Source organism: Chaetodon auriga, chromosome 14 (genome assembly GCF_051107435.1).
Source record: "Chaetodon auriga isolate fChaAug3 chromosome 14, fChaAug3.hap1, whole genome shotgun sequence".
In the NCBI taxonomy this organism is placed as follows: domain Eukaryota; kingdom Metazoa; phylum Chordata; class Actinopteri; order Chaetodontiformes; family Chaetodontidae; genus Chaetodon; species Chaetodon auriga.
Window position 1 is genome coordinate 3312970 of NC_135087.1, and position 27305 is coordinate 3340274.

The 27305-nt window shown below is 44.8% G+C and overlaps 1 protein-coding gene across 5 annotated transcripts in view; it reads left to right on the forward strand.

The window, feature by feature from the left end:
- Positions 1 to 27305, forward strand: part of slc4a11 (solute carrier family 4 member 11) — a 94926-nt gene that overhangs the window by 62146 nt on the left and 5475 nt on the right. For 4 of the 5 annotated variants that reach the window (XM_076748456.1, XM_076748460.1, XM_076748457.1 and 1 more), the window contains exons 6-18: positions 8 to 40; positions 3883 to 3964; positions 4906 to 5029; positions 9453 to 9662; positions 12687 to 12771; positions 13723 to 13848; positions 14460 to 14573; positions 17477 to 17609; positions 18213 to 18286; positions 20792 to 21020; positions 21431 to 21537; positions 23793 to 23958; positions 25976 to 26149. In XM_076748456.1, coding sequence (XP_076604571.1) covers positions 8 to 40; positions 3883 to 3964; positions 4906 to 5029; positions 9453 to 9662; positions 12687 to 12771; positions 13723 to 13848; positions 14460 to 14573; positions 17477 to 17609; positions 18213 to 18286; positions 20792 to 21020; positions 21431 to 21537; positions 23793 to 23958; positions 25976 to 26149 — 1657 coding nt within the window. The remainder of the gene's footprint in view (positions 1 to 7; positions 41 to 3882; positions 3965 to 4905; positions 5030 to 9452; positions 9663 to 12686; positions 12772 to 13722; positions 13849 to 14459; positions 14574 to 17476; positions 17610 to 18212; positions 18287 to 20791; positions 21021 to 21430; positions 21538 to 23792; positions 23959 to 25975; positions 26150 to 27305) is intronic. The other variant, XM_076748458.1, reaches the window with a different exon arrangement.

Genomic DNA, 27305 nt, shown 5'->3' on the forward strand with positions numbered 1-27305 from the left:
GTTGCAGACAAGTCTCAAAGTTTCGTTTTCTTTGATGACGGTAAGCTATGCTAATTGGATGAAAATGTCAGCATCAGCCGCCACGAGGCTGCAATCAGTGGTTTGCTTCTGTACCAATCACCATCAGTATGCCGTCTGTGTTCCTCTCCACGCTCGGGACTGGGTCGATCCATTGAGTCATCAAATGATTACAGACACCAGCAATCCCTCCCGTGTCACAGTTATCGATGCCTCTTCAGCTGCGCCTCGAATCAACGCCCTCTCCGTCCAGTGGACTCATTGTCCAATAATGTTATTAGTTCTTTTTGTCGAGACCTGTGAAAAAAACATTGATAAATCCATTTGATTGAGACTGAAGGGGTAAAATTCACATAATGTAATCAGCGGTTTTGCCATTGGAGTTATGCCCTTGGTGGGGAAAAAAAAATTATATTCAGGTAATTTGTTTTTCCACCTGATTATATAATTGGAATTTACCTGCTCTGATAGCCAGACTTGACTTTAATGCCGCATCCACGCAGGCCGTGGGATTACTCGCCATTAATGTGATTTGTTTTCATGCGAGCGAGCAGAAGATTAGAATTGACAACCTCTCTGGATAACAAGGTTTCACCATTGACCCAGTCCTAGTGGCCATCTCATCACCACGTGACGTCATAGCATCTGTGTCCTGCATGGTGATTGGCTGTGATGGATACCTGATGTACAGTAATTGTTTCATCTGCCGCCGCTGTATGGAGTCCTCCTGTGTTTTAATCACTTCCTTCAGAGTGCCCTCCACAAGCCACACTTTGAAGGAAACAAATCATTTCCCTGTGTGTGTGTGTGTGTGTGTGTGTGTGTGTGTGTGTGTGTGTGTGTATGTGTGTGTGTGTGTGTTCGCCGGCAGGTCTACCCATGGCTGAGGCCACAGTTAATCTTGAAGGCAGCATAAGATCAGGAGGTTTTATTGAGGTCACCTCTGAGCATAATGTAAAGAGTCTCCTTGCCAAAAGGACTCGTGGCCTTTCACACACGTGCAGAGAAACCGTGAACGTCTGCGCTTTGAAGCTGCGCACTTCCTGCTGCTGATTTCAGAAACATTAGCATCACTGTTTTTTAACCGGTTTGGCATATTTATTGATTCGTCTCTCCCTTGTTTGTGACAGGCTGCATTATCCTCTTGTGATTTACAGAAATTGCAATCTGTTTCTCGCCCCTCCAACCAAACCGTGTGGATAATGCAGTTAAAGAATTCACCAAGAATCCCCAGAGATCAAAGGGGGCAATCCAGCCATCCAGTCTTGCCTTCCTCATATTTTTTCATCACTTTCCATTGAAGTTTGTCACATTTGATATGCTGCGTGTGAGCATCTGTGTGTGGAAACAGTGGTGTTTGCATACCAAAAGCTGATGAAACCCAGCAGAAATCCTCACATAACTGACAAATATCAAAGGTGCATGTCTTAATTAGTCTCCCACTTGATCACATCAGCGACCTTACTCTCACACTTCCTCTCCTCTCACGTCCAAGTCAGGTTTGTTCACCTCAGCAGGCGACGTGCTCCAGTGTCCCACACGTGGTTATTTACGAAGGAGGGTGGTGGAAGCAACCATGTTGGCACATCACTAAAAACTGAGCTCTCCATTAGCTTAAACTTATCTTAAAAATGTGCTCGTCCTCACCAGAGAAAGGGCTGTGCAGTTCGACTGCAAGAAGGTCTTTACAGCCCATATTTACGTTTATTGTTAGGCAACCTCTAGTGGCCGTAGTGATTATGATGGGAGCAAAGGAGGAAGACAGTCTGGATATGGAGGAGGTGGGGTGGACCAAAAAACTCATTGTTCGTGTCCAGTGTGAAACTGAAACTAAGCTTTTGCTAATTGTAACTTACGTACCGTGAAGCTAAATCACGTACGTCGCATTTTAGCTCAAATCAGGATCTTTTCCCAAAGCTAACCAAGAGTAAGCTGGAAGAGTTTCACATGAACAGCATAAAGATGAAGGTCCAGTCGTGGGCCAGTGTTTATTTACAGCCATGATGGGGACACTTGGATCCTCCAGTGCTCATAGACTGATGATGGAGACATGTTGCGTTCGGTCGTTGAGTCAAAATTTGCATATTCATAGCAAAATACTTGAACTTTTTTGTGCATCAGAGGTAATGGAGGAGATTTATGACTAGAAGCTTCTATCTTGTGACCGCTAGTGGTGTTAGCCGTTAGCTTCTCTCGGCTGGTCTGACGCTGACCACCTCCTCTGCTGGCTGGAAGACCACGGGCGTCCCCTCCACTGGCCTCGTCTCCCTCCCTCTTCCTGTCTTCCTCGTCTTCGGCCGGCTCTCCCGTAACCCCTGTCTGCGTCTTTTTCATCCCCTTCCCGTCCTCTCTTTATCTTTTAATCTCTCTTTTGTTCTGTTTGCGTCTCTCCCTCGTCCCGTCTCTCCCCTCTTCTCCTCCCTGACGTCAATGAGAAATTGGATGGTTTTTGATTATTACATGGCTGTCAGGCTTACTGCTATTAATTGAATTGAATCCCAGTCCACCTCCTTCACTCCTGCGTCCCTTCCTCCCTCTCACTCCTCTTTTCATCTCGTCTCACTCTCGTTTTCCTTCTGGTTTGTCACGTTCTTTGCTTTCTCTGTGTGTTTTTTTTCATTCCCTTGGCCCTTCTTTGCCCCTGTTTCTCTTGCCTACATCTTTTCCTCTCTCTGCATGTCTCCTCCTTCTTGCTCTCTCTCCGTGTCTCCCTTGTTTCTCCGCTTCCTCCTGTCTCTCCTCCACCCCACGTGCTGGTGTTTTTTCCTCCCTCCTCGTCGTTCTCTTCCTCTACAGGCTTCTTTTCATCCTTTCTTCCCCTCTTACTCTTTATCTACATGCTCTCTCACTCTCTCTGTCTCTCTTGTCCCCCCCCCCATCCTCCCTTCCTGACTCTCACTCCTTGAGCACTGTGATACTGTTGTCATGGTGACGCCCATCATTTTCTGGCATGAATGGAGGATACTTTATTGATGAGACGGCATGGCGGAGGGAGCGAGAAAGGGAGAGTGATGGAGAGAAAGACAAAGACAGACAGACAGAGAGGGAGAAACCACTGGCAGGGAAAATCAGGATGATATGGAAATGATCGTCCCCGCTGCTCGCGATACAAAACATTTCCACCCTGCGATTTGCACAGTGCTGATGAGTCGAAGAGGACGTTCAAGCCAAAGCACGCTGAATCTTCTTGAGGGGTTTGGGAGAGTCGGGGCTGCTGAAGAATATCCCCCAAAACACTGTTATTCATCACTCTCAGCGTGAGAAGTCGGAGGGAGATTCCTCCTGTTAGGAGGCAGCGAGCTGGTTTCAGCTGTGCCCCCAGTCGCCCGTTTTTAATGATTTGCAGCGTGTAAACAAGGCAGCATAATGAAACCTGTTTTTTCTTCTTTTTTTTTTTATCTGCCAACATGAGCGTTGGTGTTTTCCGGGGTCGGGTGGACATCGTTATTAGCGTGTCGTGGGGTGGTGTTTGCACACAGTGCAGACTGGCATCGCCGCCTAAAGCAGAAGGCGAGCTTGTTAAACACTTCTGATGTAGACATCATATTGAGAGGCTTGGCACAGCAGATGAGGCTCTAGATTTCTATCGAACATTTCAGGCTTTTGGCTGACACCATTAGCCCTGATGAAGAAACGAGAGCCAGGTTTTATTTTTAAATACGTCAGATTGAAACGTTGGAGGCCCTGATGAACGCGCTGATGAGTCCACGTCAGGATGGGGGGGACGACATGCGTTGCAGGCGCTTTTAAGGCCCACGCAGAAAAGACGGCACTGTAGCAGAGAGCAGGAGTGTGTGAGGATCAAACTGGACTCCAGGTCGATCTCGGTTAACTTGTGTTTCACCTCTGGCCTTTCCCCCACAGTCCACCTGCTGTCAGAGACGATCCAGGGGGTGACAGCCACCGCCACCGGGGTCCAGTACCAGCAGTCCTGGCTCTGCATCCTGTAAGCCTCAGTGTGTGTGTGTGTGGGTGGGTGTGTGTGAGGTTTACAGCTGAAACAATTCATCCTAAACCTAAAGGCATCATACTGGATATTTCATAGACTAAACAGTCAATGGATGAATGAAAAAGAATAATCAATTGATTGGTATATAATACATACATGTACTGTCGTGTATGTTGCATTGAAAATAAAGACAAACAACAACAATAATAACGCATAAAATGACAAAATCCTCAATCAAATCATCCCAGTATTGACGAGCAGCATCATCACGAATGCATGTACAACTAAAATGATTTATTGCCACTGTCCTGTTGAAACCACGTATCTCCAGCATCAACTTTTCATGAGCCAGATTTGTGAAGAAACTGATAATCCAGTGTTTTTTATATATGGTAAGTAAGTGTTTTAAGGAGACAAAGCCCTGTAGAGGCAATCAGGCGATGTTGTTAACGAGCAGAAACGAGGTCGAGGTGGATGGATGTGTCACGAAAACACTGGACTTAAACACTGCCACTTGTTTACTGGTTCTTACCAACAGTCATTATTGTGTTTTTTAAAGTGCAACCACAATCGGTGCACATTTATGATTGTAGTCCAGATGACAAAGATCCTCAAACCTCAACCAAGATGTCAACTCATTTTCTTAACCCAGAAAGCAATCAGAAGAACAAATCAGATGCATGGTTTTGACAGCTACAATAGTTTTTCAAGCTAACAAGCTGATGAAACTGCAGGAATTGAAGCATCTCTGCAGCATACGTGTGTTTGAACACATGCATCCACATGTGTGTGGGCGTGTGAGTGTGTGTGACATCTGAATAGCGTCTACCTGTTGCTGCAGAGACAGAGAGAGGTCAATCTATGGAAATGAAGGGCGCTGCCGCTGAGGTGAGGCGCTGACATTTATAAAACCTCCTCCTTCTCCCTCTCTGCTCCAGCTGCAACGTGAAGTATCTCCAGAGGCGTCACGTGTGCATCTCCCGCCTGGAGAGGCCGCAAAACTGGGGGGAGAACTGCTGCGAGGTCCGCTATGTCATCCTGATACTGGCCCCGCTCAAAATGGTAACCGCCGCCCCCAGAGGGAGGAAATGATATGTGGGATTTATCTGACTTTGGTGGATTACTGAGGCGTTTGTAGACCCTCTTGTTTCTGTTTCATTCAATAATGTTATGTTTTCCTCTATTCTTTACATCACTTGCTGTGTTTTTGCTCCCTTGTAGCTGCCTGTTAACTTGCTTCTGTTCTCATTCACTCATTATTTCATTCCTTCAGTCATTCGCTGATAATGTTGCTGTGAAGAGATTCTTCTTGGATCTCCGCTGCCAGTCGTTTTGCTTTTTTGCCACTCATCATGTCTGAAATTAAGTGCTAGCTGTCGGCTTCGATCGCCATATGATCAATGTCAGCATCCTGCTGCTATAGCACAAGTAATTGATCATTTGCATCCCCTCCTGCTCAGCTTTCAGCTACTGTACTTAGAAGGAAATGCATATTCAACAGTTAAAACTTTATTAATTAGTCTGCTCTTTCAAATTCAGTTACAGTCAGCCATCTGTCACAAGGCCAATTAAGCTTGGTTTTCTTAAAAGCCAGCTCAGTTCTGGATGAAACTCTAGATCTTCATAACAGTAATTCATTTCTCACTGTGAGAAGGAACTGAAGAGCACATGTTACAGTAAAATCAAGATCCCAGTGTGTGACGATAGCAGCTCAGAAGCTGTTTTTGCAATTTAAAGTAAAAGGACGAATGAGGAGAAAACACACAAATGAGCTGCTGATTATGTGCATCCATCATTAAAATAATAAGAAATACATAAACAGTTAAACTGCATAATATGAGAGCTGCAAACGGTGGTTTCAAAATGTGATTTCCACTCTGATATTTACATTACTTTTATTATTACATTGAAAGTTCAAAACCAAACCTCCTGGGACTTCGAGTCTTTGAGTTCTTTCCTCACTCTTGGTCTTGAATTTCATTTTCAAGGTCATTTGCTACCAAATTTCCTTGGATTTTGCGTTTTAATTCACTGACATGTTACCGATATAACTGCAAAGCTGCCAAGTGTCTGTTGAACTGAGTTTAATCCGAGGGCCTCTCAGTCTCTCGCGTGGGCCCGAGTGTCCTGTTGGCAGAACCTTTCGGGTCACTGTTGTGTGCCGGATTGCTGTTTTCTTCAGCTCTGAAGAGCTTGCTGTAGCCGATGGAGAGTGCCACATATCCTGTAATACCCTTCCCTCCCATCAAAACATGAACTCTCTCTGCTTCCCATCAAACCACTCAACCCTCGGCTGCTTCATCCCGAGCTTTCTCACACACACACACACACACACACACACACACACGCACACACACGCACACACACGTCTCCTCTCCTGTCTTCAGATGGCTCTGATTGTTGCCTCACTCCAGATGGAAAGCCCCTCAAACCCTCAACCTCTTTTCTGCTGACACAAAAGAGGGATTTCTTCATGCTGGCCCCACTTTTAGCATGGCACCCCCCCCCCCCCAAGCACGCCATGTTCACCGCCCTACCATGAAACTGTGGAACCACCGACCCCGGCAATCAGCGACGCCTCAGCTAGCTGCATCATGTTTTCTGTTTGTTTGTTTGGTTTCTATCTCTTTTCCCATAAACCCTCCTTTGTGTTTGCGCCCTCCGAAACGCTTCCAGCGCCCTCCTTGCCAGTCTTCCAGGCTGCAATCACAACCACTAATGGCATTCTCAGAGACATTTATCTAAGCCCCAAGTAAACATAAAGCACTATTATGTCTCAATTATCCTTGATGCTGACTGCTTCTGCAAGAAAACGTCTTTGGAGGGGCACGATGATGAGGATAATAGGAATTCCTTTGGTTGGCAAATGTATGTAATCTGGCATGTGTAAGGGTGGACCATTTCCATCACCCGCCATTTAGAGAGATTTACAGCATTTGTGGCTTTTTTTTTCTTTACCCAGGGTGAATGTGCTGAACAGACACGACCTTTCTTCAAAAATGCTCTGTTTCTCATTCACTCAGTTAAACACACAACCCGAAAGCGTCTGTCAACACCTTTGTGTGCCGCTGCCCTCAGAGAAGCTCCTCTAGCTCTTTTGCTAGTCAGGCAAGCGGCCATCGGTCTTTGGTGTGGACGGCACGTCGTTACTCACTTTCTACACCCACGTTTTCCCAGTCAGCCTGCTTAATCAAACAGGCGACCTTCAGAACTTAAATGAATCTAACAGCGAGAAGCTGTCCTTTGAGTAGGAGATACTTGAACGGTGCCTCCAAAACGTGGAGGATGGCAGCTGTAGCTCCCTTCACAGCAATGAAAAACATACCTAAACAGCTTCTGCAGCGTAATTCATTCCTCCGATATTTAGTCATATTTCTTTTGAATATTTTCAACATGACTTCTGTGCTATCACCTCCTCATAACACAAAAACTCCAGAGCATGGCTCTATGGATGGATGAAATGCCTCAGTGGGATTCGATGTCGTCATCATTATCATGTTCCTAAGGGTCGCCAGCGGGCCAAACTCCGTGAAATGTCTCAACATTGAATTGATGGATGGACATTAATGGTTCTTAGTGGGTGAATCCTAACGACCCCTGACTTTCCCTCCAGTGCCACTAACACGTTAATATTTGTGCTTTTGAGTGAAATTTTTCAACAAATATTTGATGGATTACCATGAAATTTAGAAAACTCATTTATTTTCCACTCAAGATCAATCATAATTGCTTTGGCTTTTCATCTAGCGCCACCATCAGATGAAAATTCTTATTTTTTCCACACCAGCATGTTAGAATCTGCTTTTTTTGGCCAAGCATGTGTGCACATACAAGGAATTTGACTTTGGTTTAAACATTGCACTCAAGGTACTTGAGCAGGGGAAAAATATATACAGCTCAACAAGGACAAAAAAGACAAAAAAAAAAAGACTGAGCAATAAGTTAAGTGGTACAAAAATCTAAAATAAACAATATATACATAAAATGATGAGGCAGTAAATAATATTCGCAGTGAAGTTTACAATGTGCAGGTATTTATGTTAGCTGTGACAGTGAGTGATGTTAGCATGCTAAAGTTAGCATGTAGCACAGAGGCTGACAGAGCTGCTAGCATGGCTGCAAACTGGTCCTGTTTTGGGTCCTACAAACTGAACAGACGGTGAGATGTGTGACTGAAGGGTATCCTGTGCCTTCAGACCAATCAGGAGCCATTCTCTCTCAGCTCTCTCAGCTCTGGTTGAAACTCACTTACCAGTGTGAAAAAGCTCGAAGGCTTCAGTCATTCTGTTTGAGCAGGGCTGTGGTGGTATCATCACCACCTGGCTAACAAGGCTTCCCTGGCACCGCGCTGTCTCAGAGCCTGCCAGCACATTACTACCATCACTCTGTGACTTGTGACAGCATTATTTCTAACACATGTGGGATTATTGACAAAAGCCCCCCAAAACACCAGCTCCAGACCTGCCACCTACCCAGCCCACCTCTGTGGTCGTCAGGTTTAGACGTACCAGTCCTACACTTACATCTGTCGCACTGTTTGACAGCGACGCATGAGGTTTTGTGTGGACCTTCCTGTAAGATCTTTCAGGTGTCCCACAGGGGCAGATCTCTTGGTCTGTGCTGCACCGCTAACAGCAGAGTATCTGTAAGAAAAAGAATAAAGAAAATGTTAAGAAATTAGCTCACAGCCTAATCCTTTTTATCTGTTGGAGGCAGCTCGTGGTAGCTTATTTAAATGTGCCCCCACACAGCACAACTTATTATTATTATTATTTCATTATCATTATGTCATATTTATGTATTTATTTCTCTCTCTGGGTTGATAATATAGTCAAGATAATTAAAGTAAAAAAGAAGTTTGGTTTTTTTTTAACTGGATGTTTTTTTTTAATTCACATGAAAAATGGAAAAACAAAATTATCTATTTGTTCATCCTGTTAACAAACAAGTTGAACAGACTGTGTGTGTGTGTGTGTGTGTGTGTGTGTGTGTGTGTGTCAGTATATTGTGATATTTTTGACTGAGTGTTTGCTGTAATCAGCATTTCTATATTAACACTGGATGAGATGAGACACACAGAACGTTTTAACTCTGCAGTTCATCGTTTGTGCTCTTCTGCCCCACAACTCTCACTGCTCTCATCAACAGCTTTCCCACCGCAGTAGGAAGCCGTTTCCTCTGAAAACACACCTGCACCAGAGACAAAATTAGAGGTTGACTGGTGAAGAAAGTGGGACATTTAGCAGCTAAACAACAAGATATTACCCTCAGGCTGCACGGAGGGTGGATGTTAATCAGCTGGACACAAACACAGCTCCAGTGAATGCTAATGCTGCTCCGCGTCCGCTCCATGTGTAAAAATGAACTGTTTGCTAACAAGCCGTGAGGCGACAGAACGCTGCACGCACACAGCTTGTTTCCAGTGCTTTAACAGAGGTTCAGCAAAGCAAACCAGTCATAACCGCCTCCATACGCTCCTCCACAGAAAAGCACCAAGACGGCGATGGAGCTGGGCCGGACGTTCGCCACCCTCTTCTCTGACATCTCCTTCAGGCAGAAGCTGCTGGAGACCAAGACGCAGGAGGAGTTTAAGGAGGCGCTGGTGTTCCAGAGGCACCAGCTGACGGCGACCAACCAGCAGCCCACCGCTCTGGGGAAGGAGGAGACCGACCCCCGCAGTCACAAACCCCTCAAGGTGGGAAACGGCATTTGTGTGTGAGCAGCATATCCGGTGTGCGCCACCTGAGGCCATTAGGCACGTTTCCACACATTTTGGAGGATTCATGCCATGGCATAATGAGTCATCCCCGGCACCCCGATGATGAGGCGTGTGATTGGCTAATACTCCTCTGCTTGTCAGAGGCGAGGTTTGCTCCTCATCCCGTCGCCCTCCCTCACTTTCCTCCTACTTTCCGTCCTCTGGCTTCTTTACCGAGCTCTGCAGAGGAATCAAACTCTGCACATTCATTTACACATTTCACATTTTTTATATTTTCGCTCTCTTCCATTTCCGTCCTCCACCCCCCCACCCCCCCCCCCACCTCCTCCTCTTTCTCCTCTTCGCTCGGCTGCCTCGACTCTTCCATCTTTTCTCTCCCCCTAATCAATCAGCATCAACTCCTGCCAGGCCTCCTCAGTGGGTAAATGACCTTACATCTCTCACAGTCCTGTCAGAGCTGCCCACCCTTTAGCTACACATGCATGTACGCACACACACACACATTAACACACACCTCCAGAGGGGCTCTGCTCAATGCCACGGACCAACATCTCCTCCTAATGTTGCGGTTGACAGGCCAGGGCTCCCAGACATTTCCCCTTGTGTTTTTTTTTTTTTATAGCGGAGGATTTTGTTAGGTGTTTATCCCAGGGCTTGAAAGGCTCAGTGCCACTCAGTGAAAGAGGGATATATAGAGAAAGACAGATGGAGAGAAAGGGTGGAAGAAGGGATGGCAGAGGCGGAGGGAGTGCAGGTGAACTCAAGAGGAAACAGAAAATGATGAAATGAGAGAGAAAAGAAGAGAGACCACCCGCCTCCTCCGCCTCCTTCCACATCTGAAATTGACATCGGACCACCCGCGAGAACGCGCCGCGCTCCTATACTCGAAGAAACCAGGCCGGTTTGTTGTTGTGTTTTTATGTTTTTCCTTCCCGTTGCTTCACTCCGCCGAATGGCAAACAGGTGGACAGTAATTCCTCTCTGAGACTTTTGTTTAGAGAACCTCAGCCAAGAGCCGGTGATCAGGCCCCACACACACACGCACACACACTCCTTGTAATAATAAATGATTCCATGATGTATAGGGATTTAATGGATGAGCGGTCCTCGTCGAGCGAGCGTGTGTGGCATCATAAACGCTGATGCTGTTGTTGGTTTTCAGGTTGTTTACGTCGAGGGAAACGGCTTCGTTCTGCCAACGAACGTCACAACTTCTTCGGATGATAAATGAGGCAGGGATGGTTTTCCCAGGGGCTTTTCCTGCTCACCCACCCACCCGTTCCATTTAATTATGTAATGCTATGTTCAACAAGAAAATGAAACATTGGGTAATTGGATAATTTACTTAATAAGCTCAGTCAGGACTGCACATTTGCTCCCTATCTGCTGTAACCTGAGAGCTCATCTTTTTAAGAAGCGCTCCATGGCTCCTCCGGATCACGTGGCTCTTTCCCTTCCGTCCTCTCAGATTCTCTAAAAATACACTAAATCTTCTATCCCTCGCCGTCGCTGTCACTCTTGATCGTTCTGGGGACGCGGGGATCTTTATTAAATCTAAATGCAGCCCCGCTGATCTGCTTACTTTGTTTTGGATTACGCAATTGAAGCTTTTCGAGGACTATCTCGTTAAATTTGATGATTCAGATCAGCTTTCGGAGAGCCTCCTGTGGAATCACCAGTGTCTTAGCTGAATCACCAAATGGGCAATTTTTAATCTAAGTGTGTCATCGTCCGCGGCGCAGTGCAGGATGAGCCACGACGTACGAGTTGGATGCAGCCTCAGGCTTTACGTGCCGTGGCTTTATTGGGAGGACATCATGGATACGACGAGCTGAAACGCCTACGAGCAAAACGTTCAGTTTTCAAAAACATACAGAAATATGAAATACGAAAACTCAAGTTTGCAAAGTGGCTTTCAAAGTTGTTCTGCAAATATCAACCTGCGCCTCCTGCAGGCAAGGAAGGTAACACCAGCAGCTGCAGCCGTAGAGGTGTTGATGTTGCCACCTGCAGGCAAAGACAGTAACGACACCTGCAATTTAACTACCGTTACAACTACTTATTAGTTTTCCAATTTCAGATTAATAATACAAAATATAATCAAGAAATACATTATGATGTATTGTCACACCTTAACACTTTTCACAAGCCATCCAGGAGTATATAATGTAATTAAAATATATCCATCAGTAACTAGGATCCAGTAATCTAATTAGGCCATTCTGCATAATAAGTACTTTCCCTTTTGGTGCTTTAAGTGTGTTTTGATGCTCGTGCTTTTGTACTTGAATGCAGGACTTTTTCTTGTGTTTCTTGTGTTTTAAAAATCCTGCATTCGTCCTCCTCGCTCCTATTGTTTCAGGCCGATTTTCCTCCTGAACTTACTGTCCAGACACCACAGTCCAGACGAGAGACGAGTGCAGTTGATAAAAATGTCAATACACTCTTCTGAGCCTCCTTGAGTTATTACCATGCACTTGAGCAATGAGCTTAACGAGCAGTAGCGAGTTGAGTGTTTGCGGACTTTTCTTGCCCTGGGATTTGCCTGTCAGGCTGCATACCCACCTCACTGGTGAATACCTGCAGTGTCAACATGGAGGTACTATCAGCTTCATGATTGTACAAGTGCTAGAATCACAATCAGCTTTAACGTTCAGATATTCAGACCCAAAGACAGAATTTAGTCAACTCGTCCTTTTATCCTTGGCCTCTGCATGCCAACCCTTCTGCTACTAAGCAGATAAAATCAGTTAAAGACCACCTGGACAGCCTTCAGAGCAAAAACTGTACTTTTCCCCGTATTCAGCAGAATATACTCCAGTGAAAAGAGTCCTTACATTTATCAGGCTCCAACCATAAAATCTAAAATGTCAAACACAAGCAGCATCTATAAGAGAAAAGCTCGCCTGTAGGTGGCGCACTCCGGCACGTCTGCGCCTGCGAGCTGCTGTCAGGCACGTGTCCTCGTTGGAAATCTAACCTCCTCCCTTCTGTCCACAGTGTAAAGACTTCTTCAAAGCCGGCCGGGGGATTTATGAGGACTTGTGCCGCAGGCTGCCTTTCTACCCCTCTGACTTCACAGATGGTAGGCTGGACCTGGACTCGTAGTGAAAGTGAATCATCTTCCTTATTATGCCACACTGGGGTGCCTCTGGCAGCTCCTCATTTGTCTCTCACCTTTTGCCTCAGATACATCTGTGCTGCATCTGTGTCACATCGAGGCCCATCTCAGACGTCTTACCGCTCTCATATGTTCCCGTATGGCCAGTGTTATTGTAATTTCCCGAGCCATCAGCCAGGACATTGCTGTGTACATGCTCCATTGCAGCCTCAGCAGACTTGTGGTTTTATTGGCTCATCAAATCATTCTCTTTGTCCACAAACGTGTGAAAGGGTTTCTGTCCCCGGTCAGAAAATGTCCACATGCTACCTGAGAAAATGTGTTTTAGTTACTGGCAGAGATGCTTTGAATTTCAGGAAATGACTGATTGTTTTAAAGGGAACTGCTCAGTTAAAGCAGATGAAATGACTCAGTTGACCTTGACGGTAAAAAAAAAGACTGAGGACGGTGGAGTGAAGTACATTTGAGGTGAACAGTCTTCATGCTGGCTGCTCTTTCCCAGCACATCCATTGGCCTGTAACAAAATGAAGACATTTCTGTCTTGTGAGTGTCATCAGATAATGATCATCTGATGAAAGTCACAGGACCAAAATCGTTGTGATCACATTAGAGCCCAATTAAAGTGTTTTATTCCAAAATGAGTTATCCATCATTTGGATAAAAGCGATAACTGTTCTTCCAGAGTGATGGATGGCAAGAAACCAAAGCAGATGACGTGTGTTTTGCAGAGGGCAGTAAGCAGCGAAGGCCCTGGTGGAACAGCTTCACTGTACATGCTGGATGGTCCGTACTGTGGAGGCACTGAATGATGAACTCTCTTAATGTTTTTGTCATTTTGAAATTAAAGTGTTGAACCTCCTCCGCTCCATTAGGACTTGAATATGACTCATATGTTTGTGTTTGTCTCCCCTCAGGTATAGTTGGCAGTAATAAAACCCTGCTGAAGTACATGACCACAGCCATCTTCCTCTACATCGCCATCCTCCTCCCCGCCATCGCTTTCGGCTCCCTCAACGACGAGAGCACGCGTGGCGAGATAGGTACGACCCCGAATGTAGACGCGTTAACTCTTTTCTCAGAGATTTAGTGAGTGTTGTAGATGGGATAAACTTGCCTAGCTAACATCCATCAGAAGCAGACACAGGTGAGAAAAACACCTGGCTGTTTAGCCTCAAGAACTCCGAGGTTTTCCATCAGTTAGCCTGTCGCTAACAGAAACATGGTTGATGAGATTACAGAGAATGCTTGTAGGAAAGCTTTCAAAACCAGGACAGAGGGAGATATAAGAGACAGAGAAGTCACTAAAACAAGGAGAAATAAGTGTATAATCCTCAAAATAAGTGATATAAAATCAAGAAAAAGAAAACAAATGGGTTTTAAGATGCTTTTGCAGATGCACTGATTTGTCTTATCTGAGATCAGCGGAAGGAAAAGAAAGAGCAAGTAGTCGAGATGTTTCTAGAAATATTGATGAGTGGAGCTTTAAGGTTGGTGTAAAATAAAAGCGCGTTACATCATATGAACATTGTTTGAAAAATTAATTGGAAATTTACTTCTGCCTCAGTTCAGACCAACCTAGCAGACGTGCACATTAATGAGCACACGTCAGTCCTCCCCCTGAGTTTTCTCTGTGTGCGTCCTCCCTGTCCAGATGTTCGGAAGACCATCATCGGCCAAAGCATCGGCGGGGTCATCTACTCGTTGTTCGCCGGCTCTCCTCTGGTCATCCCTCTAACCACAGCCCCCCTCGCCATCTTCATCAGCGGTAGGTTCCCCCTCTTTCATTCAGCTCAGCTCAGCCAACGTGCACTTATCTTTAGAGTTTCTGCCGACGGCAGATTTGAAAAGGAGGCTGGGGGTGGGTGGAGTGCTAAGAAGATTACGTCAAAAATCAAGAGAAGGAGGCACCCAACCGTGTACAACAGCAGCTAGAAACTCCTGCGTCCTCATCTGCTCTCTCTTTTACCAGAAAACACCACTGTTGGAGTAATTTGGCTGTTTGTTCACACATATGCCCCAGATGAGTGTTCCCGGTGCAGTCAAGCAAAAAGCACATCCCTCCGAAAACTTGTGTTTTTCAGGAATGAAGAAAATAACTTTTTTTCCTGGCTGATGTTACATAATGGTTGGTTTCAGGGGAAACTCGCTCACCGCATACACGAACATGTAAACTTTTATTCAGCTGCGAGAGAAAACAGCGTGTAAACTGTCGTACGGTTCCTCCCATCAGCAGCGTTTTGTTGGTTGGAGTTTAAACGATGGTGACGGCTGGACGCCGCAGAACGGGTCACCGATGAGGAGCAGCAGCAGCTCCGGTGCCAAGATGCAGTTCTAATATCAAAGCTGTTTGTTGGGTGTGTGGCGCGATGATCTTTGAAGTAAATGGGTTAGAACTGTGCTAAGCACATTCTCTTGGGCATAATTATTCAACATTTCCAGCAGCCCGTCTGAGCAGAACAATGGCTTGTTTGTAAAGTTGTAACTCATCTGTGCACAAATCTGCTCGAGATTACAACCGAATTGTTACGGTTTTAACAAACCCGTAACAATTCCTTTGTCCTTTTCATGTTTGAATGGAGTGTGTTCGTTTTTCCCCTTTTGTTTGTGTGTGTGTGTGTGTGTGTGTGTGTGTGTGTGTGTGTGCGTGTGTGTGTGTGCGTGTGTGCGTGTGTGTGTGTAAAATCAGCTCCAGTAAAGCTCTTCCTCAGTTATTCTTTAATATCAGTTGCAAAAATACTGTTATTCTTATTGTTTTTAAAGCATCTGAGTCCAAAAACATGACAACACTGCTGCTCATGAGCCCTTCATAACAAACACTCTAGATCTACACGCCATTCAAAAATGGCTGCAGGGCTGATCGTGAGGCCATCTTGCTATGGCCAAAGTATGTCAATAAAACTACTCTGCGCTCAAGTGAGAGGTCAGTAAATTGTCTGGCCAATCAGAGGCCATCCTGCGGTCTGCATCACATGACTCAGTCTGGAGCAGGTTCCAGGACACCACAGTGGACGTCACCAGTGACACCAGTGGATCCGTTGATACTGTGGTGCGTTTAATGTGTGAAACAACAGAAGCAAATGTACCCAAAACTACAGTTCAGTCACTCTGCAACCAGAAACCATTCCAGAACCATCCAGGAGGCCATAAACAGACTCACTGCAGCCTACAACTCACAGCTGCAGTCTGCAGACATCGCCAATTATAAAGCAGCAGCCCAAGAAGAGCAGTAAGGGAGGCAGAGAGGGAGTGCGAGAAGAAAGTGGAGCTGCAGTTCCAGGAGGGCAATCCCAGAAGCATCTGGTGAAGTCTGAGAGCTATGACAGATTACAAGCCCACCCCCACCCCCTTGTCAAACGCTGATGAGCCTCCAGCAAGTGAGCTAAACAACCTTTGTGTTTGTTCTGAGACCACCAGCAACCAGCAGGACCTGAGCAAGACCAGCCTGTCGCCCAGCAGCACTCACCTCTGATGAAATGCTCAATTAAATTATTCTCAATCACAACAGGTTCATTGGTAATAGGTTACAGTACCATGATTGGTCCTTGACACCTCAGCCGCCCTGAGCTGCGTTTTCAGCCCCTTGCTTTACTCCATGTACACAAACGACTGCGTAGCCGCGTTTGATCCAACTCCATCATCACGTTTGCTGATGACACAGCTGTGTGGGTCCGATCACAGACATTGAAAAGGCCTCCTGAAGGAAGTAGAGGACCTGACCAGCTGCTGTCAGGACAAAACCCTACTTCTGAACATCAGCAAGACTAAGGAGCTCACCGTGGACTTTGGGAGGAAGCAGGGAAGGAACCACGCCCCCTCTTAGTATCAACGGTTCCTTGGTGGAGAAGGCGTCCACATCGCTGACGGACTGACCTGGACGATGCACGCTGACTCTGGTGAGTTAGAATTTCTACTCCTGCACCATCGAGAGCATCCTGACCGGAACATCCCTGCCTGGTGAACAGCACTGAACAGGTGGTTTGTTTGGCTGAACGTTCAGTGAGCAGTGCTCTACCAAAGGACCAAAGGATATTTACACCACGCACTGCAAGAATAAGGCTAATAGAATCATCAGGGATCCCAACCGCATGGATAACAGCCGTTTCTCCCGGCTGCGGCCATGAAGAAGGTACCAGAAACACCAGGACAACACCGAGAGGCTCAGCAGGAGCTTCTGCCCTCAGACCACATGGATCCAAATGAGGTCATTTACAACTCAACAGGAACTAACAGGATTACATCCCACCATGATTGAACCTGATATGATTACATGTGACAAATAAACCTGATTGATCATTTGCTTTTTTTATTTCATTGATCAAATCAGCATCCATCAGTCTCCGTCTATTGGCTCATTTGTTTTTTTGTTTGTTTGTTTGGCACATGTAATTTCTGACGGCCAGCTGATTAAATTTGATAAAACATGAAAAAAATAAGTTATTTCTTTTCCTCGTTTCTGTGCTGTAAAAACACAGTCTGTGCACTTTAAAACCAAGGTGACACAGTGTTCACTCTGCGGGGGGGCGACGTGTTTACCGCTGCCTCGTTTGCATCAGCAAAACAAGCGAAGAATCTGTCAATCATCGAGGTTTGAGCAGTGATTGGAGCATGCTGGTAATAAGGATGGCTAATGTCTCAGATGTTTTCTGATCTTTTCCCGCGACCTCGCAGTGATCCGAGGAATCTGTGACGACTACAACCTGGACTTCCCGGCTTTCTACGCCTGCATCGGTCTGTGGAACTGCCTCTTCCTCATCCTGGGAGGCATCTTCAATGTCAGCCTTCTCATGAAGCTCTTCAAAAGGTATTTCTCACACAGTCACACTTTTCAGCTGAACTCCCTTTAATTGTTTTCATGTCGGTAAAATCCAATTTATTGAAGCAATGCTTACATTTGCTTTTATCTGTCGGTGCGCTCCCTTCTCTGTCGAGCAGAAAAATGTTTTAAATTGGGTGGTCACGCCAGCGTCTGCAGCAAAATCACTGGCACTCAACAGAAAAGTCTGTCTGTTTTGTACAACAGACAGTTTTTATAGAAAGCAGAGTCCATTCTGTGCAACAGCTCCCCTCGCTGAGGTCCAGAGTCTTAGATCTCTCCTTCTGCTTCCCTTTTTAGCCAAAACCAACAGATCTTTAGTTCTCTTTCATCCTCTCTGCCCTCTCCCAAACAAACCAAAAGGCAACAGGAGCAAAAACACCCAATCAGTTTCTAAATTCTTCTGGTTTCTGCCTCTTTTTTTACTCACTTTTCCTTTTTAATCATATAAGTAGTCTTTATGTGCTTTCTGCTTCACTGCTTTACATTATTATTTTTCCATAAGATAAGTTATGTAAGACCTTATTTCTTTATGCACTGCACTACAGCAGCCTTGACTGTGCCTTCTGTCATGTTCCCGTGTTTCTCCAGGTCGACAGAGGAGGTCATCGCCCTCTTCATTTCCATTGCGTTTGTGGTAGACGCGGTGAAAGGCACGGTGAAAAGTGAGTTCCTGACATACGTGGCAGATGCCTCTTCTTCGCATCGCAGTCTCTCATTGCTTTCACTGAGGCCTCTTCCTGCCACTTTGCTGTCATCGTGGCTGTGCGAATCCAGAGCTCGTAGTCGGCTCTGACTAATCAGACGCAATGCTAACGCTAGCGTCACACCTGCTGTCAGATCCACCACCAGTCCTGTCTTTGCACAGTGCCAACCTCAAACTCACGTCTGGTTTTTAAACAGCCAATTACACGCAGACAAGACGTCTTCAAGTCCCCAAAAGAATCTGAATTGACGCTGTATTATTGCTGTGTTTTAGATTATAATTTAAGTGTGCAGCTCACTAATTAATAGGCCGTCCTCCACTGTGGAGTCCTTTGTTGGCTGATTGTCATAAGATCCCTTCAGCTCGTCATTTAGTCCATTAAATTAAAAACTGTCAAATAGTTGTTCCCAGTATTATTGTCCCTCTGCAGATGAATGCAGTCACACAGGAGCATCACTTGAAAACTAGCTTATTAAAGAACAAACCAGATTTTTTAATGTTACTGTGGTAACAGATGGAATTTTCCAGTATTTAGTAACAACTTATATTAAGTTTCCTGGAAAGAAAAAGGCCAAGAGGAAGGAAGAGAGCCTTGAGATAGTTTAGAGGTGGGAAGACAGACAAAAGGGCATTAGCTCTGTCTGTCCCTCTGGTGGGTCAGCAGACTGAGAGGCTGAGCGAGATACCGTGTACTAAATTAATCAGTCCAGATTTCGAGCCCAGCCTGCAGCCATATTACACCACCCCTGCCTTTACCGCACCCCGTCTTAGTATATCATAAATATTCTACACAATTTAATTTCCAAAAAATGAGATGACGATAGCAGAATGTAATTTATTTTGAATGCGATGTTGTCCTGTTTTGGAGATTGCCAGTGCAGTAGTTCAATTTTCAGAAACCATTTGTAAAATACGCTCCGAGCTCATATGCCATTAGCATAACATTAACCTATGCCATTCTGTCGACACTTTTCATCCACAATATTTCGCAGTAACATGAATGAATGCATTTCTGGGAGTGTATCCAGTCTCCTGTACAACTTTGCTTGCTGCATAACTTTGTCCTGGTTTGGTGAGAAGGCCTGCAGAGGGAGCAGCGTCACATTCCTCAGTGAAACTGTTTCTACCCTCAGAGGCGAGGTTGTGTCGTTCTTCTTATTAAAGTAGCTGTAAAAGCATCGCTCTTCAGATATTTACACTCCAGCCTTCAACATGATGCCTGCTAAAGGTGCAGGCACACATCATGAGTGCTGGGTTGCTTCTTCTGTAGATCTGATTCAGGTGTCAAACTCAGTCTGTCTGGTGCTGCCAGTGCAGAGATAAAATCATTCAGCGTGTTGTGTTTAAGGACCTTTGATCCTGACTTGCCCGTCGTTCTCATTAAGTTGATTTTAAAGATGTTTACTGTGTGTGAGCCAAAAATATTAAGCAAACTGGTGCTGTGTACCATGAGTGATTTTTATTTTACGATCCAGTTGATCAGATTTCAGAGGCACAGCTCAGATGAGGTTTCACTTTTATGAGGTTCTCCCTCCTTCAGCTCTCCCTGCAGACTTTACAGTCCTTGTCACCCATGTTTCTTCAACCCATATTTTACCCAAATTTAGCGTTTTATCTGAGTTTGGGTGCTGATTGCAGCATAAACAACACAAACTGTTTTTAGGGCTGTTTGTTTGTGCGTGTTGCAGAGACACATGCAGGATTTTGGGGTTAATCAAACAAGGCCGACTATGGTTCAGTGTGCTGTCGTTTAGTATGTGCCCTTCTGCAAAGAATCAGCTCTAAAATACAAGAAAAAAATAATAAAGTAAAAGCAAATTAAGATAAACAAAATATCTGCCAACAGAAGAGGAAAATCCTACTGACCATCATAAAACAAGTAAAAATATCAAGTCTCACATTACCCACAGTTATCTTTAGAGTTATGCAGCCACACTAAAAAACAAATACAGTCCTCCGGATACAGAGAAATTCAGACTTTGACAAAGCAGATTTGTACTCAGTGTTGACGAACCAGCTTTGTAATTGTGGAAATTCTAGTTTAGAGCATCAAGTTACCCAAAACCAGCAATAAAATCTCAGTAAACAAGTTGTCTTATGGAGATAATTAAGGAAAAAAAGCATGAAACAAGTGAAATGCTTTGAGCTAATTGCTAACATCAGCATGCTAGCATTCTGACAGTGATGATGCTGACATGCTGATGTTTATCAGGTATAATGTTCACTGTTTTACCTTGCCATGTTAGCATGCTAACATTGCTAATTAGCTTGAATGAAAATGATGGATATGTAGGTATTTGGTAACTAGACTGGCCACCAAACTCACTAGGATTCATCCTCTGGGCACCATGAATCTGCAACACTAGAACCAACTGGCTAACATGGCTAACAACCTGCACATGTGTGGGGTCTCTGCTGGTCTCAGTCATCCTCAGGCTAACTAAACACGGCGATGTGATTTCAGTCTTTCACAGGTACTACCACGCCCCGACGATGGCTAACAGCAGCATAGGGGACTTCCCTCGGGGGAGAGACCTGCAGGGGGGGAACAGGAGCGAGGTGGCGGCTGGGTTGGTGCTCAACGCCCTCCCCGAATCCTTAATCCAGTGCACTCGAGAGAGGCCCGTCCTCTGCCTCCTGCTCATGCTCGGGACGTTATGGATGGGCTACACCCTCTACCAGTTCAAACGGAGGTATGTGCAGCACTGCAGCGCTGCAGCACTCTTAAGATAAATCACCGGAGAAGTTGAAATTGTGTTTGGGTGGGAGCACCGCCGGCAGGACGAATACTGCTGAGTTGGCCCTTGACTCTACAGATTGTCAGGAGTGACAGAGCTTGCAGGAACTTTCCAGACGGGCTCTTAGGGAGCTCCCTTTTCTGTCGAAGCTTCTGTTCCAGCCTGTGATTTAATAAGCATTAATATTCTACTTCTGATTGCTCCCAGTAATCAAATCAACCTCAAAGCTGGATTCAATTGTGTAAGCAAAAGGCGGACCAAGGTACTTAAGCAGTGTCAGGATTGCAGCCATTGTCCTTGTCTTGTCCACAGTAATTGTATTCCTTTATTATTTGTCTCTCCTTCTCCCTCTCCCTCTCTTTCAGTCCGTTCCTGCATGCCAAAGTGAGGGAGGTGCTGTCGGACTGCGCTCTGCCGATCTCAGTGTTGTTGTTCTCCTTCATCGGCTCCTACCTTTTCAGTGACATTGAGCGTCAGTATCATTTGTTGCTTCGTGAGATTCTGGAGAGCTCGTTTTTCATGCCATATGAAACTATGCAGTCCAGTCATTGTGTGTCTGTGACCTGAAACAAACGCAGCACGGGGTCTTCTTCTGTTTCCACCGTAGATGGAAATGAATCGAAGAGTCTTCACTCTTAACTGCGACCTAAATGTCAAGGCAGCTAGGTCCTTCGTCATCCTAGAATTACAACAGGCCTCTCTGAAATGTGTTCATAGCTGCTTTTTAGTGCTAAAATAATCTTTAATGAGCAACTTGTGTTTGACCAGAGTTGCACTGAGGTCATTGGTGAACCTGTTCGTGCATTAAGCTTTTATTTGGATATTTCGGATCTGATTTTAATACATTATAAAAGGCTAAAAGCGTAGATATTTTGCCATAATGTAAAAGGTAAAGTAGTGTTTAACATAAACTCAGTAAAATGTTAACAGTGAGAGTGTATCAGACTAAATGACTAATGACTGTCTGCATGACCTTCATATTCCATAGAGTTACAAACCAGGCAGAGATGGGAGGTGCAGATGTGTTCCTCCAACCCTGAATCACCATTTCAGAGTTTTCTTTTTATGATATCCTCAATATTTCAACATAGAAGCACAAGTCTTGAATAATTTAATGATGCTGTAGATTTATGTCATTGACATTAGCTTTAATTATCACTGCTGTTAATGAGAAATCATGTTTTTTCTTTGGTGTGATGGATCTCGTGGAGTTTAGTCAGAGGAGCGAATCAGAGCTCCAGCAAATTAAAAATGCTTTGTTGTCACAGTTTGGAACAAAATGCCACATCATAGTTGACAAATTCACCCCAAACTGAATTGATTAAAGCTGCACTGTAGTACTTGTAGTGTATTCTAACAGCAGATCATCTTTGGAGAGTTTCATGCAAACATTAGAAAAGCTCCAACCCCCCGTCGCCGTCGTTGTTTATGCCTGAACGTACAGAACATTCATTTCAGGAACCCTGGACGCCCGAAACGCCTCCTCCCACATGCTAACTCCACACCACATGCACGGGCATGTTTGTTTCCTCACAGCTTTTTAATGAATGATGAAGTGATTAGCAGTTGTGGCTCCGTGCTGTTAACGAGGGCAAAAGAATAGTTAAAAATTCAAACAGCCTACTTTGAGTCTGACCGCGGCGTTTGTTGGCTGAGGTTTCATAACGTTGCATTAAATATGAAACATGAGGGGACGACATTGTAAAACAGCGGTTAATTGCTGCTCGTCAGATGTCTTTTTGTGACTGTTTGGGGTTTGTTTAGTGTTTTGGACTCTGCTGAAGGGCTCAGACTTATAGCCTGTTTCCCCCTGACTGCGAGGCCTCCCTTATTTGGTGCCTTTATTGTTGTTTTATGTTCCTTAATCAAGACACAGGCCAAAACACATTGGAGAGAGTCCGTTTTTATCCTCTATTGTTTAGCATCATTTTGAATCTCCATTCATTGTTGCCAAGGCAGCAGCTGTTCTCCAGGGGTCGACACAGAAACACAGAGACGAGCGCCAAACCCTCAAGTGAATTTAAATTTAAGTGCCTGGCCAATTTTCTGTTCCTTTACCTCCAGGGACAATAAGTCATAAGATAATAGACCCATTATTGTATTGTCATTTCTTCCTAAATTTAACCAGCTGCACTTAATTCTGCAGCATTTGAGGGGATACAGTCCTAAATGAGATATGGAAAGAAAAAAAAGCAGCCTCTTATAAACAATCGGTGGTGTGAAAACGTGAGTCATCATAACAGTTTGAGAGACAGTTATGTCTGTGAGGATGGAATATGATGAGGCTTTCGAGCACTGATGGTGAATTCTGGAGAGAATTCTTTCCACAGTCGTATCGTTTAGAGTCCATGACGGAGAGGGCTGTTTAGAACTGAGCCGTTACGGAGATGTAAGCAGGTGGGTCGCGTCCCGAGCTCCCGTTATCCAACAAAGGAAGAACGCTGAGTAAAGACAGTAAAACCTCTGTGAAGCTGTTATTTGGGCTGCAGCCGGGGATTGTTTCCACCATCGATTCATCTGCAGGTGCTTTTCTCAACTGATCGATGTATTGCTTTCTCCATGAAATGTCAGAAAATGGCCAAAAAGTGACGTCATCATGTGGCTGTTTTGTCCAGAGACATTAAATTTATTATCAAATAAGACAAAGAGCAAATTTTTCAGAAGCAGGACTTTTTGTAGAAGTTGGTTGAATAATTAATTTAACTTTTCTTCCTCTTCGTCGGACAGTTCCAGTATTCAAAGTTCACGACCGGCCCGTCTTCAACGTGGCTCCGTTTGAGCGGCTGTCGGCCATGAACGTCGTCAGCGCCATGGGCCTCGGCTTCCTCCTGGCCCTCCTCATCTTCATCGACCAGAACATCGTTGTCTCGCTGACCAACGCACCAGAGAACAGGTAGAGTCTGACGAAGCACCCGTCCCATGACTTCCATCTGATACGTGACTCTGAAATAATACCAGTGAGAGTGAAAGCAGGGACGCGTCTGGTGCATTAACCGCCTTAAACTCTCTCTGTGACCCATCCAAAAGCCACGCGGTCCTTTGGGGATCCTCTGACCCCACTTTGGGATCTGCTGAAACCAGATATTTGCCGGTCTGTGAGGGAGGGAAGATTAACTGAGCCAGAAACTTGACATCTGAGTCAAATTGTCACAGTCAGGGAGCTCTGAAGAAGCCTCAGAGCCAGAACACGATGTTGAGCTTTCACCCTGTTCCTCTGAATTTGCATCGGAGCGTCAGCCATCGACCAGCCCTGCAGGGAAAATCTATAATGATGGAATTTCAACCCTTATCATCTGCATTTGTTGGGCAGAAATTAATTGGATCTAAATGTCACTGGAAGGCAAAACCGGCTGCTATAGTGTAAGAAAAGTGACCTGTTCAACTTGGTGTTGTTTCATGGTTTACGCTGTATTTACTTCACACAGACACAGTCTTCACCACGTCCCTCATGTGTCACCAAATAAAAGACAGAAGCAGGAAGACGTCGTTTCTATTTCTGTTCCCGCTTTTCTTTCATCTGATGCTCTCCTTTATTTCCTTCACATCTATTTTTTCTCTATAAAGAAGATGTTTGTTGAACCGTTTGGACTTCTTCTCCACCTGCGCTGGTCTTTTATTGCATCTGTCTTTGTCTTCTGACGTGATTTATTTATTTCTAATATCTGTCCTCGTTATGCAAACGAACACACGCTGAAAGTCTTTAATAATTGACTCTGAGCGTTAGCATCATTTGTAGCTTCATGAGCTTTATAAAACTATACAGTCTGATCTCTGTGCGTCTGTCGACTCTGGAGTTTTTTCTCTTTACTGAACTGTGACCTAAAAGACAGCTGGGTCCTTCACCATCCTACAATTAGAACAGTAAAACCTGAGACGTGTTCACGGCTGCATTTAATGATAAAATCATTTTTAATGAGAAAGATGTTTTGGACCTGAGTCAGTGAGCTTATTAGTGACCCTTTGCTTGCATTTAGCTTTGATTTTGAAATTTTAGATGTGTTCATTTTAAATCTACAGTTTGTTGTAGATATTTAAGTAGTGCTAAACACAAACTCAATAAAATGTCAGTAAGAGTAATGATAAAAGTGTGTCTGCTGACCTGCAGCAGACCGTAATATTGGATCAACATGCAGAACTCTGGAGTCTTCACTCTTTAATTAACTGCGACCTAATAAGACAGTTACATCCTTCACCATCCTAGAATCACAACAGTAAAAACTGCCCTTGTTGAAATGTGTTCATGGCTGCATTTTCATCGTTTTTAAAGATCAAGATGTTGCAGTTATTTTACCTGTAAACCTGTTTGTGCATTAAGATTTGATTTGGATGTTTTAGATTTGTTGATTTTAACACATCATAAAAATCTAATGCATCTTGGCTAAAAGAAAATAAAGCTTGATAACCAGTTAGTTAAACTTAAACTTCATGCGTCCAAGTTCTTATCCAGAGTGACTGACAGTGTGTGGTTTCACTGTCCTGCTCAAGGGCACATCAGCAGGACACACGTCAGGTGATCAGCCTTTACAGAACATTAGCTGTAGACTTCAGTTTTAGGTGAATCTGCCCCAAAAGACACACACACACACACACACACACACACACACACACACACACACACTGAGCCACATGCAGTAAAGACATAATGTGTGTATTCATATTATGAACACACACATGCATGAAGGTACATGTGTTCACTCAGGTTGCGTTGAAGGGCGCCGCTGACCGTAGGAGAGCGATGGCCTTTGTGTTTGTGTGTACGAGTGTGTGGGTCGACTGCTGTCACATGTGCTCACTTCTAAATATTACTGTATGCAGATTTTCTTTGTGCGTCTGTGCGTGTGTGTGTGTGTGTGTGCGTGTGTGTGTGTGTGTTGTTGTCGACTGAGCCTCACAGTCGTGTCGCCCCTCAGGTTGCTGAAGGGCACGGCGTATCACTGGGACCTGATGCTCTCTGGGCTCATTAACATACTGATGTCGGTGCTGGGGTTGCCCTGGATGCACGCCGCCTTCCCCCACTCCACCCTCCATGTGCGCCAGCTGGCTTTCGTGGAGCAGCGCGTGGAGGGGGGGCACCTCTATGAGACGTGAGTTATCCGCCCTCTCCTCGCCGCCGTTAATCAGGCGCTCAATTAAAGGTCGTCTTCAGAGCGTGCGGTGACTGTAATTTTATGTTGCGGCCTACTGTATCCTGCTATCCCCTGATTGCATGATTACTACGTAACTAAGCATTTTCTCTCCGAGAGGAAGAGGTGAGGGGGTTTTTAAGAGATGAGAGGATTAAGTTCATCATTCCGGCCACACAGAAAGTTGTAGTTAGCATATATTCAGGATTTGTTAAGTAGTCAAGTGTGATAAGTGGGGCACGGAGGCCAATCTTCTAAGACTCTAATTGGAGATATTGGTCGCAGAAAAGTACGCAGTTCAGGGCTCTTCAAAGTATGTAAATGTCTGGAAATTAATATTCCAGATTTCCAAACCTGATTGTCTCTGAAATTTAGCTAAAGTGGTTATTTAAAGCAGTGGTTCCCAACCTTTTTTAAAAAGTAAGTAAGAGCAGAGCCTCATAAAGTGCTTCAGACTGAAAGGTAAAAATTCAGAAAGACCCAAAATTCAGATTTTAAGAGGAGTGAAAACACCACACATATGAAGGATTTCAGTGGCAGCTCTCAACAGGTGGATTTTGAGCTGCTTAATGAGGAGGTCCACGGAGTCTGCAGGTCTTAAGTCAAAAGGTTTAGGAGCCTCAACCTCAAAAGTAGTCTGTCCTTCAGTTTTAATCCTGAAAGGAGAAGCAGCGTCTTCAAACATGAACCCTTCGATCAGCTCAGACGCCTCTGTCCACCACAAGAGGCCATTTTAAGGCCAGCCGACGCAGCAAAAGGAGGCTAAAACAGACAAATGCGTGTATTTATTCATGGAAAGTGTATGAATGCAAAGAACAGGAGGAGCCACAACAGTCCACTCTGAGGACGCGAGAGGCGCTTCTCAGTGCGTTCTCTGTGTAGTCAGTGAGGTTAAACCTGTTCAACACTGTTTGTACTAAACTCAGGATGTAACATGACTGAGTTCACCAAGGTTTCCCTCAAACTCTGGAAATTTGCCTGGAAAACTGAGAATTTCTTAAATGGAAAATGTGCAGCAACGCTGATAAGAAAATCCTAGAGAAACTGTTGTCTGTTGCATTGTATGAACCGATTGTGTGCTTTCCAGTCAGCTCTCATTTGTGTGTGTCGCCGTGTG